Source organism: Sinocyclocheilus anshuiensis, unplaced genomic scaffold (genome assembly GCF_001515605.1).
Source record: "Sinocyclocheilus anshuiensis isolate Anshui unplaced genomic scaffold, SAMN03320099.WGS_v1.1 scaffold277, whole genome shotgun sequence".
NCBI lineage: Eukaryota > Metazoa > Chordata > Actinopteri > Cypriniformes > Cyprinidae > Sinocyclocheilus > Sinocyclocheilus anshuiensis.
In genome coordinates, this window is record NW_015536463.1 from 617572 (window position 1) to 639217 (window position 21646).

The 21646-nt window shown below is 35.4% G+C and overlaps 1 protein-coding gene across 1 annotated transcript in view; it reads left to right on the top strand.

Annotated features, from left to right (window-relative positions):
• Positions 1–21430, top strand: part of LOC107684456 (transmembrane protein 163-like) — a 32238-nt gene extending 10808 nt beyond the window's left edge. The window contains exons 3-8 of the mRNA XM_016480741.1: positions 14098–14141; positions 14528–14619; positions 16172–16268; positions 18977–19088; positions 20594–20735; positions 20830–21430. Coding sequence (XP_016336227.1) covers positions 14098–14141; positions 14528–14619; positions 16172–16268; positions 18977–19088; positions 20594–20735; positions 20830–20890 — 548 coding nt within the window. The 3' untranslated portion in view covers positions 20891–21430. The remainder of the gene's footprint in view (positions 1–14097; positions 14142–14527; positions 14620–16171; positions 16269–18976; positions 19089–20593; positions 20736–20829) is intronic.
• Positions 21431–21646: the final 216 nt, after the last annotated feature.

Here is a 21646-nt window from a genome sequence, read left to right on the forward strand (position 1 = left end):
GTCTAATTTGTTCTCATATATTTTTAAAGAGAGCTGAAAAACTCTTATATAGGGCAGTATTTCTGTGAAAAAGATTAAAGTCTTCCTTTGTAGTTATTTAAGATTCAGTGTAATATATATATGATATTTCTTAGAAGGAAATTGGATTCTCCAATCCAGTCTTGTTCAGTAGTTCAGCTGAGTAGACTAGCATGAAAATGCATTGTTAACATTCCCTTAACATACAATATGTGTGCAAGTTTTTACTTGACATAATAGTATATTTACAGTATATTTGACATAAAGGATTATAATAGCTAAACAATGTATTTGATTGGCAGTTAGAAATAATTAATCTGCATATGTCACGGGTTTACTGTCATTCTATGAGGTGTCTGCATTTAATATTTGCACAGTTTCTTTGGTCAGATACTGCATAATTAGATGCTGTGTTAAAAAGATTTGTGTTGTCAAAGAAACATATATGCTATCAACATATCAGATAACTTTTCATAAGATGGATGTTATGTGAACATTAAGCAAAATTTACCCATAACTCCATGTCTTATTAGTTCCACCTAATTACTTTTTACAGTGTGATGCACCATTTTATTTCTGCTCTTATCAGTCACTGTCATGAGTAGTGGATTGGTATCTCTATCCAGCAGTGATTTCACAATAGGGGCCTGTCTTAAAACTTGCCTTACCTTGCTAAAAATACTATTATATTTATAACTATTAATTTCTTGAAAAAAATCGTATTGACTCCAAACTTTTGAACGATATAATTTCAATGTGCCTTACAGTACTTTACAATGATTTAAGTCAATCCAGTATGTGTACTGAGAAATGTATCTGTATCTGTGAAGGCTTTCATTCATTCAGGTCAATGTGGAAAGTCAGGATGTTCATTTGCACTGTATTTTTTAGGATTTATCCTATTACCATATTATCATTCTTATTATTCTGTTATGTCATTTACTTTCATGATTAGCAGGCAGGGTTATTAAAACCTTATCCATTTATTCCTGAGTTCATTTACTTACAGTGCAGACAGCAGATCAAGTGCTTGTTGGAAAGCTTGACGGAGCTAGCAAAAAGGTGGAACTAAAAGGTGGAAAGAGCTTATTGATGAAGGGTCAGTATAATCCAGCTGGTGATATGATACATGCTTTGTGTTTTAAACAACTTGTACCATTTAGTAATGGCATAGCAACATTAGTATTTTGCATTTGGTTTCAGGTGAAGCATAACAACACAGCACAAACGAAAGCTGGATTTTTACACTAACTAAATGCCAGATATGTGCTCGGAGAACATTTGCTTTTATGCAAATGATCATCTCTTTCATTCCTTCAGTGTCACCTTCCTCATACTGCAGTATAGCTTCACTATATTCACACATTAAAAAAACAGGTTATTTATATGAGGTTCCAAACATTTATATTTTATTTATATGAGGTTTGGGATGAACCTTATCATTTAGTCCTGTTAATTGTTATTACGAGCCTATACAAGCAGCAGTCATTGTGCTGTCTCAGCGACAATTCTTCCGGCATCCCTCCACCTCCCCATCTCCTCCTCTATTTCTGTTACTCTCCCTGTAGTACCGCAAATAAATAAGAAATGCTACATATATTGTAGCCTGTAAGTAATCAAATGTATAAAAACACTGTATATTTTTCACTATGTAAATTAAATATATAGTATATCTCTTCTTAAAGTTGCAAAAGTGATGTAGTCGAGCAGTGAGCGATTTTCTCTTTTGTTGTTTAATTAAAATGAATGACAGATAGCAGGAATATTGGACTGCTGTCACTTTAAGAGCTGCAAATTTCTACTGGTTAATCGTGTCTACCGGTATATAGCAAACACTATAAAAAGGATTAAAAAGCCATAAATGGATGGTATTATCATAAAAGTATTTCGTACGATTCATACGCTATATTCCAAATCTTCAAAATATTCTTTAAAAGTCAAATTTAGTTTTCATGATATAAAGTACAGGTTGAACTATTCTCATAAATAAATGTTTTATTTATTTATTGTTATAAATGACTTATTTAAGAGGCAGGCAGGGAGGAAATTCAGATGTATTATAATGACATATGTCACCTGAATTAAAGTACACTCATGAATCAGTGATCATCAATTTTTCATTCCTGAAAATGTGGTGTGAATATGTGTAGTAGGGTGTGCAATTGAGTTTTTAATGATTTTACATGAAGAACAGGATTCATAGTCAAAAATGAGACTGGTGGAATGTGGCCCTCATCGGAAATCAGTATTCTAGTTTTCAAGTCATGATATGTGGCATAATAACTAGATCCTTGAGACTTCTATTTTAATTAAGCCCTTCCAGTGTGAACCCATGTTGCTTGCTACCAAAATAATCCTGAAAGTGAGAAGCGATAATGATGAGTCATTAGCTTGTCATTTCAGCCTTTTTAGTGAACTGAACTAACGTGCGGTGCTTTATCACTGCAGCAGTCACTCTGCTTTTCAACCTCATCAGTGTCTTCAGTTTTATTACTTACAAAGATCCAATATCTCATGCTGTTAATTTTACATTTCAAATGGGATTCTAGGCAACATCAGATCCAAATTTAGCATTGTTTAATTTAACTGACATTTAGCCAACTGAGGCCAAGTTCTCCAGATACATGCAGCACTGGTCAGAGTTAATTAGGGGTTATGAAAATAGTGTGTGTGAAATATAATATCGCCCATTAGAGCAGCTTCACTGAGAGGTTGTTGGGTCTTGTTTGAGTGCTGTATCTTTACACCGGGACTGTCTTTATCAGCCTCATCCTGACATGCGCTACAGCTATTAGTTTCACAGTATAATGGATTATATCCATGCACACAGTGCCAAAAGACAGAGAAGATTTATTCGTTGCAGTTTAACTTTATTCCCGGCTGTCTGTCTTTATTTCTGTCTTGATGACAGGCATCTTATATCAAGTTCAACCAAGCATTTAGGAGAACATTTTCACTTCAGATGCATTGCACTTTAACTGATTTTATTTCTCGGTTTCTCACATGTAAGCCCAGTTCTTTGAAATCATTAGACACTCCTTTTTCACTTGTGAATCATCACTGAGATATGACATCACCTTTAAAAGACCGTGGTTGGTGTCATTTTCAGTGTGGCAATACATTTCACCTAAAGTCACAGCCCATTTTCTGCACGTACTCAATGTTCTTCTCTCACCTTATCAATGTGTTCTGCTGCCTGAGGCTATTTTGACCGTGTTGTCATAAGATGATGATCGTTTATTGTCTTGTCCTAGTTTTGTCATCCCCACAGTTGTTAACGGAGTATGTTTTTGTTCCTCTGCAGGACTTGCTTAAAGCATCAAGAAAGGTTTGGCTAAATGAGTTGCATGTATTTTACTGGCCCTGTAACCTGAGCAGAGCGCTGCAGACATCTGCCGTTCTGCTCCATTAGGAACCTGTCTAAACGCATTAAGTCTCGGTGTTGAGTTCTCCTTCCAGTCCATTTAGGCAGGACCGGCATCACAAAATTGTTCTCTAATAATGGAACCAGTGTCCTGATGGCAGCCATGCTGCTGGTGTTTATGGGTCACATCATCAGTCACTCTGAAAATCTGCACCTTTCTTTCTATCTACCTGTCTATGTGTCTATCTGTCCATTAGGGATGTAACGGTATGAAAATTTCTTATCACGATTATAGTGACCAAAATTATCCGGCATGCATATTCGGTCCGTTTTTGGCTAGACAGAAACTGCACACAGACTGAATGTAAATATAAGTCTATGTAAATCCACTCGCTGACAGCAGGAAGCGCTTATGGAAAAACTGAATTTTCCCGTAAACTCTGTAGACAAAGCAGCATTGCGATTAAGAACACTTCCTTTAGGTATTACATGGAGCGAAGATGAAAACAAAATGCCATCGAATCGTTTCTGAAGACAGTCAGAACCTTCAGAGGTACATTCATATAATTAATTCATTCATATATTAATTTGTATAATTCCCTTTGCACTCTTTTAAAACCTCCCAGCTTTTCCGCCCTGTTTTCACTCAAAACGAAACGACTCTGCTGCTGTGCGCACATGAGACTGTTACTGAAAACTGTGCTTTATGCTGGACAGTATTTATTTATCGCGGTAATCTAATACGGTTTTAATGATAATTAAAAGATGAAACAGTAATACTAACCGTGGGGAATTTTATCATTATTTATCGTCAAACCGGTAATCGTTACATCCCTACTGTCCATCTGAAATAATATCATTTGTCTATATTGAGTTTCTTTGCAAAAATTGCAATACTCCCTTCTTTCATTTTTACTGCAATATAATTTGTCTACTGAGTTTCTTTCTTTCTTTCTTTCTTTCTTAAACCCTTTATTTTATGGTGTCCTTATTACACGTTACATACTAACTATTATATAACTATTATATATAATAACAATAAATTATGCAGAATTACATGCAAGTAACCTTAAGCCAAACCCTAATCCTATCTCTAAACATATAGTAAGTACCTTAAAATAAAGTGTAACCCTTTCTTTCTTTCTTTCTGCATTTCTTTCTGCATTTTTTTGTTTCTGCAATTCTTTGTTTCTGCATTTCTTTATTGAAATACTATTTTCTACTGAGTTTCTGTACAAAATCTTTCTTTCTTTCTTTCTTTCATCCTTTCTTATTGAAATACTGTTTACTAAGTTTCTTTACAAAAATTGCAATACATCTTTCTTTCTGATATAAATTTTATTTCTTGTTTCATTTTACAAAAATTGCAATTTCCTTCCTTTCCTCCTTCAATCCCTAGTAATGCCTCAAGATGTTTGTTGATGGAATACAGAGTGTGGTGGTCCATTTAGTACATATAATATCTTAGCTTCTAAATTAATTTCTCTGCCTGCTCCTTATGCTTTTTTTTAAAGTTCAGAATTATTGCACTACAGCAACAACTGGTTCTCATAATGCTTTAACGTAAGCCCTCAAACACAGAATACATTGAAAAAATATGCTAATGCTGTGTATATGTAAGTTGAGAGAATAGCTGTTTATCCACTATGTTCCAGCTATTGTCAGCATTCAGTGGCATCAGCCGGCACATGTATTCCAGCTGTATGATCTTCTGGTCTATGTGTTCTCATTGTATTGTTCAAAGGTAGTAAAAATCACCTAGTGTGCTGATGCTGTCCATGGTCCTGAATTCCTCCTGGCTATTACAGTTTAGAAAGCCTGGATTGAGGTTGAATGATGTTGTTTCTGAGTAATGTTGCACAAAAATTGTATACGGCTGAAAGAAATTAGTTCAAGAACAATTTCAGTAAGCACTAATTATAATAGCCTGTGAAAAACACAAGTTCTTTTGCCCTGGAAAAAAATGGTGGTTAAATATAACTGGATATGTCATGTAAGGACACCATATTTAACTCTAGGACATTACAGTCTATTTCACCTGAACTCCTGTACTGCTCATGTTAAAATGTGGACAGGAACAGCTGCTGCTCTGGTAGCTTGTTGTCAGGGCCTCAGACAGAGACGTGCTTAGTAGGGGTTCCTAAAGCATGTCAGCTCATCAGGTCAGCTTTCAACCTGTACCACAGTCTGCAGGCAACTGTAATGTAGAGGAAAAAATTATCTTAAAACTAAAAAGTGTATTTTTTAATGTTAAAGCACTGTCTTTAATATGCAGCCATAGGTAAGCTATTTGTAGGATGATTTAATTGAAAAGTGTAAACACTGTAGTTCTGTGGCACTTTAAACATTATTATGCCAGTTCTAGCATCCCGTCCAGCTTGACCAAAGACTTAAGAAATTCCAAGATGGTGCACATATATTACTATGAATGGGAGAATATGACCAACCAATTACATGAGTTTGGAGGTGGGACATCTGTTTGCTTGACCACTGACAGACAGGGGGAGTGTTCAGAGCATCTGTTTGAATACAATTGCTGTTTTGGCATTATTCTATTTGGTGACGTTATTTGGTTCAGATATCACACACTTTAGCTTTAAGCATAATTGTATATGTCCTAAAAACCTGGGTTAGGTTTCACTGTGAAGAATTTCAAGTCAAAATATTTAATTGTGTTTTAATAAAAAATTATTTCTTTTGAAATATATTTTTAAGGTGATTCAATATTTGTCTAGTGATGTAATTATAGTTTCCACAGTCTAATAGACTTTTCTAAAATACACCAGAGAGGCTTTTGAGTAATATGAAGTCATTATACCAACAAAGCAGGTCTTTTTATTTAGGTCTTTTCTGATTAAACTTTAAACAGGCTGAAACTGTAAACAGAAATCTTTAGTATCTAAGACTGCGGGCCATATTTACTAACAGCTTGCACCAGCGCAAACCATCTTTTGACATTAAAATAGTACTGTCAGGATTTACTAAAGACGCGCATTGAAGAATTGGCGCTGAAAAGGAGTGGACAGTTATTTTTGCGCCTGACATTATTAAATATGCATTTGTAGGAGTTTCCCTTTCAGAGCAAAATTGATGAATTAATGAATCACGCAAAGCGAATTACTAACGTTTGAGCTTGTCAAATTACTGGTATTTGCGCCATTATTTAACACCCCAAAAAATGTATGTCTTAAAGCAGGCGGTAATTTGCGCTGCTCTTGGTAGATTGCGCTGGTCATTATGGAAATGATCTGGCTGCGTCTGTGTTCTTCAATGTGCACATTGTTAGTTAATCACCCGCAGAATTTTGTATGTAACTGCGCTATAATGCTAATTTGCCCTGTTTAGTAAATCTGGCCCTGTATTTATTGCCACCCAAAAATGTCAAAATAGCAATTATAACAGATTACTTCAGTCCAGTTGGATGTTTTATCTCTGTTAGCAGTGCCTATTAAATTAATTTGTTCATTTTTTCATTTTATTTCAGCTACATGCAGTAAAAATCATAAGCTTCTGCTGTCAGGTAGAGGTTAAACAATTAAAACATTTAATATTATTCCAGCTTTCTTTTTTCCAGAAATTTAAAATCTCTTTATTATTAATGTTTACTGTGTACTGATGTAAATTTTTATTTTCAGTCCTGCAGAATGTATTCAGTAATTCAGTAATTCAGTCAGTCGAACGCTCACTGAGCGTGAGCTCTGACTGGGAATCAGATGTGTCTGTGGGCATGCCAATCCTGTCACATGCTTCTTCACACATGCCGCATTAAATTGAAATGCCTTGAAACATGCAAACCATAAAACTTCCTTAGAAACACTGTCAATCTGGCATGTCCTGAAGCCTATATCAGTATTTGATAGCGTTCTGCAGCAGAAAGCAGGTGCAACTCTCTTCCTGTTAACAGCGAAACGGCAGCCAAACAAATCTGCTCAGCCGGCCATATTGGCGGGGAGTCTCTGGTCTCAAGGGGCTCCTGGAAGCCGAGCTCAGACGTGAGCTGCATGTGCTGTGAGTGTGACCTCAATAAATCAACCTAGATTAAGTCTCTGGAACCTGGATGCAGTACCTTTAGAGGAGGAGGGTCAGACGTGTGGCTGGTCCCACAGGAGGGAATACCTGGAATCTGTGAATAATTCTGGGAATAAAGGGAATTCTTTCTTGATATTTGCCTTAAAAGAGATTTTTCTCCAACTTGTTAAAATAATGAAATGAATGCATTTTCATTGGAATGTCACATTTTGTACTATTGCATGAAATTTAATATTTCCTAAAAATGTTTGCAAAATTCTATTTTGTTGTTGTCAAAGGTCTATATAACGTCTCCACATTATAACAGCAAAATTGATAATCTAATCTAATAGTCATAATCTAATACTCTTTTAAACCTTTTTTGCTACAGGCCATCAAAGTCCTTTTATGCAAATTATGCATAAAATCTCCTCTATCAATCTTTTTTTTTTTTCAAAACAAATTATTATTATATCAAGAACTGATATATATCAATCTCAACAACCACAATAAAACAATACGATTTATTTATTTGCGGTATTTACTGACTTAAAGTAAATCCAAAGTACCATATAAAATTCAAATGTATTTGGCATTATAAGCAAACTAAATCATTTTGGTTTATAGTCTTATAAAGTGAAGACAAATACGCCTGCATTTTTTTCACATTTCTTATGCTAAATGCTTTAGAAATGCATTGAAGTATTTTGTGTGTCGCTGTGTGCAAGGCAGTGTGTAAATTATTTTGTGGATAAACACATACATTTTAAAGTCACACTATTCCACCAGCTCACAGCTGAACAGTAATCTAAGAAAACAGTCAAGTCACTGGGGCAATGAGTCACTGATATACTGCTTCACTATCCAATAATGGTGTGATTTACAGCTTACTTTATGAATGTGCAAAGTGCCTTATTCCTTTTCTGGAATAATCATGCAAATGTTTTTTTTCCCCCTCTGATTCAATTAGTATTTTTTCTCTCTCTAAGACTGTGGAGATCTGTGGTTGGTTGGTTTATATGTTTGTTTGTGGTGAGAACGAGTTTCTGGAAACCAGGTTATGTGAAACATAATTTAAAAAAAAGTTGTTAGACCCTTAAAGTGCACTTTTAAACTTTATTCAATGCTAGTCTCACCCACAGAGCACATGGCATCAGCTCCCTTTCACTATATGATGATCATATTTCATATGAAGCCTAAACTCCACCGTTTCTCGAATGAAATTCCCTAAATTTGATCACTTTGCTCACAGCACTGGTGAACTGCACTGAGGGTTGGGAGTGCAGTAAACTCTCAGCATGTGGCAAATGGCCCAGCGCTGTAGGTTGTGAATTATTAAAGACAACATATTGCAGCAGAGATGAGGAAGAGCATTGTTGTGATAGACAGCGTCCCCTAACGTGACTGCTACATGAGGTCGAGGAATTAGCATTAATTTGCATTGGAATTGGAGATTAAATCCATTGCATATACACAGACTAATGTTAAATTCACATATGTGGGATGATTTAGTCACTATCCTGACACTAAGGTATTAAGAGCATGTTATGTATTGATATTCGCTTAGGCCTATTGACTCTTTTAAAGTGACGCTTTCTGCGGCGCTCCTAAAATTGATTTCAAATAGATTGCAGTAGAATTAGCAAGACACTGGCTATTGATTTATCCAGTCAGTTATAAATATACTGGATTTCCACTGCAGAAAATGGATGGAAGATTCTTCCTTTCATAACAACAAATTAGCTGCACTGCACCACAAATAAAGCATTGAAAAGAGAATCCTGGGACTATCGGTGACATCTCAAGTCACAACCTTAAATAAACAATGAAGCTTTGACGAATATTTGTGACAGTTCAAAGCTTTTAAAGTCTTCTTCCTTTAGAAATCTGATCAACAGGAAGCAGCAAATTCTACTTTCTGTTTCGCTGACGTCTCTGTTCTCCTTTGAAATTCATAGCACACACAGTCTTACAAGAGGACGACATCCTCAGTCAGCTCGGCTCCTCTGAGATGGGGATTAGCGTGATGAAAAGCAGGAGCGGTGGTCATTATCAGCCCGAAGCTCTCAGAGAGGGGTTCTCCCACCATTCCTCATTCATTACAAAGAGGAATTTAAAATGTTGTTGTCGTTCTGTTGAGTTCGTACAGTAGGCCTATGTGTTTGTTTCGGAGCAATGAAAATTATATTTTAAAGGGGTCATATGATGCGATTTCAATTTTTCCTTTCTCTTTGGAGTGTTACAAGCTCTTGGTGCATAAAGAAGATCTGTAAAGTTGCAAAGACTAAAGTCTCAAATCCAAAGAGATATTCTTTATAAAAGTTAAGAGTCAACCACGCCTACCTAAAACGTCTCGTTCTAACACGCCCCCACATGTCTACGTCACGATGTGGGAAGATTTGCATAACGCCGCCCATATGTTCACGTAAAGAAAGAAGGCGTAACTTTTATTCTCGCTGTAGTATTGTTGCTGCCGCCGCCATGCCGTGGAGACGCTGTGTTTCGTTGTGAAAGCGAAATGACTTTGTTTGGCCTTCCAAAAGAAGACGATATCTGCATCGTCATGCCTAGAGCTGATCCGTGCTGGTCGCTGAGGAAATACATAAACTTCGCGCTGTGGATCGCCGGCTCTACATCACTTAAAATGTACTCAAGTAAATGTAAAAGTACACAATTTTTAAACTACTCAAAAAAGTACAATTACTGATAAAAACTACTTAATTACTGTAACGTTAGTATTTGTAATTCGTTACTTCACACCCCTGAGTATAAGTCATTATAATCAGTAATTATGTTCCCACTGGATGCGACAAATGCCTCCTTTATAATGGGTTTTAATGTTTTTGTCTCGTCGCTCCGGCCTGACAGGGTATCAATGTTTTTTTAACCTTAAACGGCATAAACACATTGCATTACACCAAATACCAATGTAGGATTATTGTTTTTGAAATTATATAAAATTGACAATCTAATTAAAGGAACAGTCCTCCCCAAAAATGAAAATAGTATCATCATTTACACACCCAAGCCATGTGGCTTTCTTCTGTGGAACACATATGAACAAATTTTGAAGAATGACCTTTTTCATTTTTCCATGCAATTACAATTAATAGATACATTTAATGTTGTTTAGTGCCACAAAAAAAACAAAAGTGTCACAAAAGTATAACATGACGTATGTGATACTCTCCAAAATGGCGCTATAATGACGCGGAGGAGACAGATTGTTGAATAAAGTCATTATTTTTGTTTTCTTTGCACACAGAAAGTATTCTCGTAGCTTCATAAAATTACGGTTGAACCACTGACGTCACATGGACTATTTTAACGATATCCTTACTACATTTCTGGACCTTGATTGTGTTAGGATCCTTGCTGTCTATGGAGGGTCAGAGAGCTCTCGGAATTCATCAAAAATATCTTAATTTGTGTTCCAAAGATGAACAAAGGTCTTACAGGTTTGGAACGACATGAGGGTGAGTAATTACTGACAGAATTTTCATTTTTGGGTGAACTATCCCTTTAAAGTTTAACTGCTGCTACATGATCGCTGATTCAGCGAGTTTAACTGAAGAAATCATTCAGACAGGTTTTGTGAATTGGATTAGCTGATTCATTGAAAAAAATCCAAAAAAGACTCATTAAAAAAAATGATGTGAGAAACTTAAATGTGCAATGTGGTGGTTTTAGTTACTGCCAAGTTAGAGACAATTTCAGGCACATTTCACAGGCATGTAGAGATGTACAAAGCACCAAACACACAGAAGTCACATTCAAAACAGTGCGGATTTGTGTAAGCTGTGTGGGGAATCATTCACCCTCAGGCGAAATTCCTATTTACCCTTCGAAAAGACCTGCCCCCCTTCATTACCGTTGATACGTCTGACAAGCCATGCCACTCTCAAGCCACACGTTCTCACACAGTGAAAAATACATAGTGGAGCAAAGTGGACACTGACAACACGATGACAAACAAAACAGAGCAGGCTACTTCTGGTATGAAATAAAGTCTCAGCTTTCAAATTTTGTCATTTTGTAAGAAATTCAAACAATAAATAACGTTTTGTGGCTCTTTAATGTGTCACGCCTCAGTTCAAGTGGCACGTGAACTGATCATCTCTTCCTCTTTACTAGTTATAGCATGAAATAAACATGAATGAACATCAGAAGGAATCTTGTTTCAAGCGCGGAAAGACGTTAATATATTTTTTAAGGTCCACCGACGTTAATCTACTCTCCTGTCTGGTTTGATTGTTGGACAAAATGGCGGATTCGGCATTATGATTGGTCAGATTGCCTGTCAATCAAACTCCCTGCAAAGGGTGAATTGCAAGGATTCCCATTGAAATGACTGGTTGCTAAATGCTAAATGTGAACTCACCTTCCTAAATAAATTGTTAAAATCATTGCATCACTGAAGTTTCTGTTAGAAGCTCTGGTTCTCAGAGAAACCTGAGATTTCCTTTAGAACTGCACTTGTGTTTTGACTGGACTGGACCAACCTGTAATACTATATACTATTTGAGCATTTGAAACAACATTTATGAGACATTTCATGTCTGATTTTGTTGCTGATTTATGATGTTATTTAAATGTGAGGAAGGCATTTATTTATTTTTTATTTTTTTTTAAATTTCACTATTTCCCTCTTTCAATAAGATAAGAGTTGATCTTGCCTGAAATAGCTATCCAGAGACATTGTAAACAGAGCTGCTGCGTGAACTGAGATTACTTGAAAGGGGCTTTGGACCATACACTCGAGACTAGGAGAGACTGAAAGTGAAATAGTGACTAAGTGCAAATCAGAGAAGCCAGCCATCTTCCTCTGTCTTCTCTGTCTCTTCCTCTACAGCTTTTCTCCTGTTAATAGGTGTCTTGTGTCTTGTTAGTAAACGCCCAACAGGGAGTTTTCGTTTTGTGTTCCGATTTGGAAGCTTAAAGTATGCAGAAATTTCCCCAATTCAGACCTGCTGTTTGTCAAAAGATCTGGACCAACCTACACTTTCCACCTCCAGTTTCCACCTGAGCCTTAAGATACGGTAAACAAATCAAAGTATGTTGACACCTGAACAACACAGCTATGTGCTTATTGAGTTCTTTGATCATCACATTCCTTCCTATGTGCTCAGTTTTTTTTGGGGGGGGGGATATTTCATATGCATATAGGCCAGGAAGAATGTGGATGTTATTTTTTCCAGATAGACCTGTAATTTTTTATCTGCTCATATTGGCAAGTTCACAAAATCTATAGTTCATAGTTATTAAGAATGTAGGCTGTTTGTTCGTTCTAGTATTATGACCCCTCAGCTACAGTTTTGGGCCCTTTGTTGGTCTGCTAAATGCAGAAATTCAAGGGATCTAGATGTACTTGTTTTTCTGTGCAACTAGTAGTGTTTTTCTTTCCTTTTTGCCACATTTTTACTCATCGAGAGAGTTGAGAAATAAAATGAAGAGAGAGAATGTGATGGAAACACGATCTGGGCCAAACTTGAACTAAACCACTGATTTACACTTGTACTGACTTGTTGGATATCGTATATTACAATGCATCAACATTTGTTATAGGCTCCTCAGTTGTTTTAACATTTGGTTTAATAAACAAAAAAATCTTTTGTTTTTCATACATAATAAGAACTCCTGAGCAGAAGTGTTGTTCTGTTTCAAGGGCAGTGTGGGATATCATGCGATGTGCAGCCCCTCTGTTGCTATGACACGTGGTGGTCGAGTCTGTCTTTAAAGTTGGAGATCAATAGAACAGTGAGGGTTCTCCACTCAAGAGGGGGGCAGCAAATAGAGCCTCTCAAATGCAAGCTCACGCTTGGTAAAATGGAGAGCCTCATATCTCTACAGCTTTGTCAAAAAAGTCAAAACACAATGGGCAGCCTTTTTCAATTCACATTTTAATAGATGCAAATAGAGGGGTGAGTTGACTGTGCATTCTGTTACTGATAAATGTAACATAGGATTTGACAATTGCACTTCCATCTGATTACAACGGCTGACATTGTACAACAGACCTGTGCTTTGAGCTGAACATGTACAGGAGGCATTTTCTCTGTGTGAAACTCACTGATGTTTCACAAAAGTAACAATCCCCTCCCAGACTTTCTAAAAGCAATTTGTCTGTTGCCCTCTGTTGACTGTCTATGATTTTGTCTGTCCTAAAGACATGCTGTTTTATTCCATTTATAATGTTTTCTAGCTTTACAGTTACAGCTTTTAGGTTTACATTATATTATATTATATTATATTATTTTATAATATATAATATTATATTACTATTTTAGAATTGTTTGTTTTTGATGTGAAATAAATTTTTGTGTGACTTGTGTCCTTACACATAATGTGGAATAGAATAGAATAGAGTAGAATAGAATAATACATATTATATAATGCAGATGATATTTACATGGAAATATGCTGCTCAGAAAAAAAATACAAAGTATTGTCATTGTACCGTTTCCAACAACAATGGTAATACTGTTATTTTTATGTTATTTTAATGTTTTGTTACCAAACATTAGTTCAGAATAATAGACAAAGTATAGTTCAGAAACAGCTTAACATCCATCAGACGCTCCTTTACATTTGTCAGTGCTGTAAAGTGCTGTACTGTGTATTAATTATGCTTTGTGGCGTAATATATAAATACATTAATATATAAGTCTTTCTCTCTTTTTTTCTGTTGTTTTGTTTTCCCCCAATAGCTGTATCCTTCATGAGACACAGTGCATCAGCTTTTGGATTTGCCGTAAGTATAATCTTCAGTGTTAATGAACTACATTTTATTTTTAGGCAAAAGTTTCTGGAAATGTGTGCATTTGTTTTTGCTTAATGTTCAGTTGTCAAGCTATGTGTAAATATTATTTAAATGTTGTCCGTGTTAAGCCTATCCCAACACCAAATGTAGGATATGAGAGATGGTTGCTATGACACTGGAGCTGCTTAACAGGATATTGTTATGATCCAGGTTTTGTTTTTGATTTATTACGTTTACATTCATTACATTCTTGTGCTCAAGGCAGCTGTGGGAGTGTTTCATTAGACTAAATGTATCACTGGACCTAAGTTTGTGACATAGTGAGATGATGTAATGAGCATTATTTCTGTAGCACTGATGAATCTGTTGTTTTTCAGTTTGACGCGATGTTAGATGTTCTTTCCTCCATTATAGTGCTGTGGCGCTATAGCAACGCTGCAGCAGTGCACTCTGCCCATAGAGAATACATGTAAGTAAACAAAAGCCAAGCTGTCTGTGGTATGTAGGGCACTGCATAGTACAAAAAACCTGCAGCAAAACACTAAAAAGGATGAATAATGCTTCCTCTGTGACTAACACTAAACAAAAAAAAACATTCCAAACATTTTAAAATACAAGTCAACATTTCACTGTCAGTGCTATTCTTAGTAAAGCTAGTGCATTTGGAATTGTGCTGGAGCATGGTAGAAAACAAAATCTATTCTCTTTCGACTAGATCCTACCAACATTCAGTGCAACATGTTTTAAGTCTGAACATGTTTGATTTATCAGGTTTGTTGAGTGATCTGCCTTGTTTCTGGCTTTCACCTTGACTGTCTCAATTGGAGACGTATTACGTTGATAAAGGCCTGTGCTGCTGGTTTCATCCTCAGTCTTTGGGGGGCTCGTGAATCTCATTTCTCTGGTCGATGTGTCAGAAAGGGAGATTTATAGTGCAATACTAGAGAAGAATTGCAGGTCTCTGTAGGTGTACCGGTGGCCGCTTGTCATACAGAGAATCTGAACATGTATTGTGGGCACTTTTAATATTTTTCAGAGTGGATCAGGTTTCTGCAAGTTTACTATAAAAAAACGAAGCATTTGTAAATCAGTTGAGGCCAGTGTTCCCCAGGTGCACCTTTGTGAAACTGTCAGTGTTATTGCTTGTTAACCATGAATCAACATCAGCTACAAAAAAATATACAAAATATAGAAGAGGTATAATAATATATACACTACCATAAAAATGTTTGTTTTTAATGAAGTCTCTTATGCTCACCAATGCTGCATTTATTTGTACAAAAATAGGTTAAAACAGTGGTAACACTTTAGTTTAGGGACCAATTCTCACTATTAATTAGTTGCTTATTAGCCTGCCTATTATTAACATATTGGCTGTTTATTAGTACTTATAAAGCACATATTCTGCATGATTATATTCTACATTCTGCATCCCAAACTTAACAACTACCTTACTATCTATTAATAAGCAGTAATTAGGAGTTTGCTGAGGCAAAAGTTGTAGTTCATAGCTAGTTAATAGTAAGAATTGGACCTTAAAATACAGTGTGACCAAAACAGTAATATTGTAAAATAGTATTACAATTTAAAATGACTGTTATTTGAATATGTTTTAAAATTTAGTTTATGTCTGTGCTAACAAATCTGAATTTTTGGCATCATTACTCCAGTCTTCAGTGTCACATGATCCTGATTTGGTGTTCAAGAAACATTTCAATTATTATTGTTAATGTTGAAAAAGTTTATACTGTGATGTGTTTTTTCAGGATTCTTTGATGAATAGAAAGTTCAAAAGAACAGCCTTTATTTGAAATGCAAATCTTTTGTAACTTTATAAATGTATTTACTGTCACTTTTAATTAATTTAATGCATCTTTGCTGAATATTAATATCTTTAAAACAAATCTTACTGACCCCAAACATTTGAACGATAAAATAACTCAAATCATATAAACTAATTCAAGAATTGATTAAATATATTATTTTATCAGCATATTTTTTCTGGTTTTCTCCATCAACAGAGCATGTGTGATCCTGGGAGTGATTTTCATCTTGTCTTCTATGTGTATTTTGGGAAAGGCCATCCATGATCTGGCCACCAAACTTCTTCCTGAAGTGGTGAGTTCAATGGCAGTGTGTCATATCTATCATTTTAAGATTAATGTTCCTACATTGAATATAATAGATGGTGAGTTTGACAAATAGATGGAATACAATCATCTTCACACCTTAAAAAGTCAAATGATAAATTGTTAACTTAAGAACCTCGTTCTACCTCTTTTGACCCTTAAAAATGACTTTAGGTTACCTGACAAACTCTTTCTACACTGCAGTATTTCATCTCACAGTCAGTTGTGAATTTTTCCAGCAGTCACAGTTAACAGGAATGTGTTCAGTCTTTATCCGTTAATTAATCAAAGACTGGCACCACTCCAAAGAGCTGCAGGATAATCATTTCAGAGGTGGTGATTAATGCTATTGCGATTTTAATCGCTGTCTATTTTCATCTCTTTTACACCGCTGATAAATCTCTGAGCACTGATACATCCCTACTCTAACATTACTGAACATTATTTTTATGATCCTCTACCAACAAAATGTTAACTGATATCCAGGTCTGGAGACTTGCAGTTATCGGTGCATCACGAAATACTCTCTCTGTTTATGCTGAGTGAGGAAACATGTAAGGAGGGGAGAAGGAATAACAGAGAGAAAAAATTGACAGCCTAAAGGCACCTCTCTAATCAAAGAAAATCTAAATGTAAATCAGTGTTTTTACTCAGTGTTTATTTTTTTCTGGCTGGGAAATAGCAGTTCACACCCTTTTCATCTTCCCAGACTATAAAATGCTAATGAGCACGAGGAAACGGCAGTAATCTGGAGTCACACATAGATGCCGCTGACAGGAATAATAGGTGTCAGGGGTCTGTTATGGTTCACTCCATCAGCACAGCAGGAGGGTGACGATCAAGATTGAGTTTTTATCACTGTCCTCTGTGGTTTATTTGATGAATTTCTAATGTGCAGAAAATTATATTAAATATGTCTTTTTTTTTTTGTAGATGAAAAATGCTGCCAAGATTTTAGTACTAAATAAAATCTGGAGTGGAATGAGTGACTTGCACCCAAGATTGTTATTGTTAATGTTAACTAAAACTAAAACTATTAAACATTGTTTTGGTTAATTTAAATGAAGCTAAAATATAATACTTTATAAGTATCAGATGAAAAACTTGAATGAAAAATTTAAAAGTTAAAGTTAAAGATGCTAAATTTACTAAAACTGAAATAAAGTAAATTAAAGCTAAATAAAAGTATTTAAAAATGACAAAGTACATACAATTAATAAAACTTAAATTAAAATGAAAACTGATTTAAAACATTCACAAATGCTACAATTATCATTAGCATATAAATAATACTAAAATAACACTGGTTGCACCGAATATACTAATTTACTAAGATATATATTATATATATATAATTTGGCACGTTTTAAATTATTACTTAAATGGATGCATCTATGTAAATGCATATATAATGATAGATGATTTATATTGAAATTTTCCACTTTATACTGACATCTAAGTGTGTGTGTGTGTGTCGTGTCATCACTCAACAAGTCACTAGTGAATGTCACCTCTTCCTTGAAAGGCTGACCTGATGTAAATATTTACTGTCATCACAGATAGTTTAATTTATTCATATATTCTTTCAAGCCTTGTTTAGCCCCTTCTGTCGTTCTGTCGGCCCTCTCCTATTGCATTAGGATGGATGATTCGGAAATGGGCTTCCACCTTCTTTAATGTGCTTTTTTCATTCTATCAGCCTGCAGTTCCACATTCATTAGACCTGGACTCTTCATGTCAGCACCCTTCACTGGCAAATGGCCATCACTCTGAATCTCTAAGGTGGCCTTATTGAAAACTGTGTGGTCCAATTCATCCAAATTGCCAGTCTTAACTAGCCAGTCTACAGCTTAACAGATGAAAGTCTGAATTTAAACACATTCTTTGTCTCTCAGCTGTTCCTCGGAGATGAAGGACTCTGAACAAACTGTCTTATTAGAAATGTAAGAGAAATGCTGCTGGATGTTGTGTGGGTGGTAAGCAGACATTCTTAGTTTGGAGAGACAAGAAAAAAGCAAAAGAGACAGCTGTAGTTCATCTATGATGCACCTGAAAATGTCCTCAGGACTGATACGAGTCATTTATGCAGTTTTATTATTTATAATAGCTATTTTTGTACTTTTTGTTTTCCTTTTTCTTGGTGTTTTGTTTGGAGATCTCCACTTAATGTTTTCATGTGTCTTTGATTTTGCATCTTGTCATGTCTTTTTATTGTGACGCTTTTGTGATCAGTTTCACTGACCATGTATGTTTAGTTTTTGTCCATAATTCTGATACAGACATGTTCATTTTTCACAGCTATTAGAATAGTTCTGTTTACTGTATTTAAAGCCATCATATTTGTTGTGTAAATCAGTTTTTGTGAGTCTTATATCTAGTCTAGTCTAATCCTCTTATCATGCTTTTTCGATTCCTTATTAAATATTAAGTTAGATACTTTTCACTTGTGCTTAAAATGAACTGCATTTCATCTCTGTATCGCCTCAAGAGCCGACAAGACATAAATGAAAGACCGACTGATATTGTTATATTGTTATCCTTTTATCCCTCTTTTACTTCCACAAGAGTTCAGGCTTTAATATCTCCATATTGGTATTGTCTGTGCCCCCCTCCCAATTTATGATTCAACCATATGGGCCCTGCATCATTTCTACTGTGAACAATTCTGCTTTCTCTCTGTTTCTGTCTCTCTGCCAGGATGACTTCCTGTTCAGCGTTTCTATCGTCAGTGGCCTCATGTGTGTCATTCTTGCTGTTGCCAAGTTCATGCTGGGAAGGATTTTGACCAGCAGAGCCCTAATCACTGATGGTATGACACACACACACCATGGCACTGTTTCTCATTTAGTTAATATTATTAGCTCACAACATCATGGTGCCACCTGCCTCTGTGACTATGAATATATTACAGTTTTTTTTTACAATCGCAAGCACCAATTTATCACTTTTTAGGTCACTTTTTCAAAACTCTTCACATAGTGAGCACAACAGCAATCTATGTGGGCTTAACTGTGGATCATTTTTTATTGCTTTGGCCCCAAATGCATTCTATGACTACATCTTTAAAATTACATGAAATCTTTTCTCATTTAGACACAACCAAATACCTATGTATCTACAGGCCAGTTTGCACATTTAAATGCTATGTTCAAAACTGTTAAACTTAAGTTCAAAACCTAAAATAATACAGGCAGCAATTTGCTATATTTCTACAGTAATACCATATTGAAATATATTCTAAATCTATAAAAATGAAATCCTATCAAAACAATTAGATGAAACGGAACACCTACATAGGTGTTAGTCTTTCAGTTTCAATTTGCTGGTGTTACAGACTTGATTAGAGATGTATGAAGTGTTTTGGTAGTTTTAGTGCATTTTGAATGTGAAATGAACTGCTGTGCCAAGATGAAAGTTGGTTGGGAGAACTGAGTTAAAAAAGAGACTATAAGTATTGAGAAATACTCCACCATTGGCACATAATGCAACAAAGATTGCTAAAGTCAACAGATTTTACTAACAGACCTACCAATCTCTGTGTAAAAGTAACATTATGATGCTGCATCTTTCTGAAGTCATTTTTACCCCCCTGTAATTCGACTCTGAATCTTAGGTGAAAACTGCCATTTTTACCCCCCCCCACAAAATAGTGGATTAGTCAGTAAATATTCATCCATAAAATTTAATACCTTGGCTTTCATCACTATACATGTCTATCAATGCTGCATCTTTCTGAAGTCATTTTTACCCCCCTGTAATTCGACTCTGAATCTTAGGTGAAAACTGCCATTTTTACCCCCCCCACAAAATAGTGGATTAGTCAGTAAATATTCATCCATAAAATTTAATACCTTGGCTTTCATCACTATACATGTCTATCTTTCTTCAGAAAAAATATTAGCAAAATCAAAAATTTGAGCCGGGGAACTCTGGTTGAGTTGACACGGAATGACCCTATAGCGATTCAAAACAATAACAATAAATTATATTGTAATATTTTGAATTTATATTTTCAGTTTTCATTTTAATTTTGGTTTAAGTAATTTTCTTGTTTTTTATTAGTTTTTTTTATTTACCTTTCATTCTTTTTTATTTCAGTTTTAGTTTTAGTAATTTTAATACATAAGCTTATTTCAGGCAATATTTCTCATTTTCATTCCATAAATTTTTGAACTTTTTCATCTAATTTTCAAGCTTTATTTCAATTAATGAAAATAATTAGTAATAATTAACCTTGAACGAAGGTGTCATGAAGATGAAATTCATAGCAACTCATAAAATGTAATTGCTCTTTATTCATTTCTTTTTCTGAAGGCTTTAATTCTATGGTTGGAGGCATCATGGGATTTTCCATCCTCATCAGTGCTGAGGTGTTTAGACATCATCCCACCATCTGGTACCTGGACGGAACCATTGGGGTCCTGATTGGACTCATCATTCTAGCTTATGGGGTCAAGTAAGTGTATGCACTGAGAACATACTGATAGTTTCTGTCATTCACACTATAATGTCTCTAATGTGAATCTTTCCATTCTTAATTTCTCCTGCAGGCTGTTGATCGACATGGTGCCACGAGTAAGACAAACTCGAAACTATGAGCGCTTTGAGTAACGCTGGTTCAGAAGAACAAAAAAGGCATCATATGGATCCAGTTATCACTCTCGGCTCCTGCAGCTCTCTCAACTCACACAATACCCAAATACATCCAGGAATAAAGTCTGCTGGCAGCCAATTCAGCATCATGTATTGTAGAATCACCACTCTGATCAGCTCCTGATGTCCTCTTTCACTCAGCACAACATTTAAGAGAAGGAAGAAGAATGAGCTGGTCAGTGGATCGGTGTCATTCCTGGCACTCAAGATATCGTCCTGAATGGAGTCACTGGTTTTAAACATTGTCACATCCATAAAATTCTATTATGCCACATTTTATGTTTTTGTTTCTTAAATTATGGAGGAAGACATTGATTTATACTATATTATACTCATTGTTTAATGAAAAATCATGTGAATGTGTATGTGAAACCACACGACTATAATTCATTTTAGATCAGTTTTAGAGATCATCTTTCTGTTACATCACATCGTCCCACCTGTTGTCCCCCAGAATGATTTAATTATATGGTATGTTTATATATTAGTGTATAATATTGTATATGTGACCCTGGACCACAAAACCAGTCATAAGGGTCAATTTTTCGAAATTGAGATTTATGCATCATCTGAAAGCTGAATACTTAAGCTTTCCATTGATGTATGGTTTGTTAGGATAGGACAATATTTAATACAACTATTTGAAAATCTGGAATCTGAGGGTGCAAAAAAATCTAAATATTGAGAAAATCACCTTTAAATCTGTACAAATTA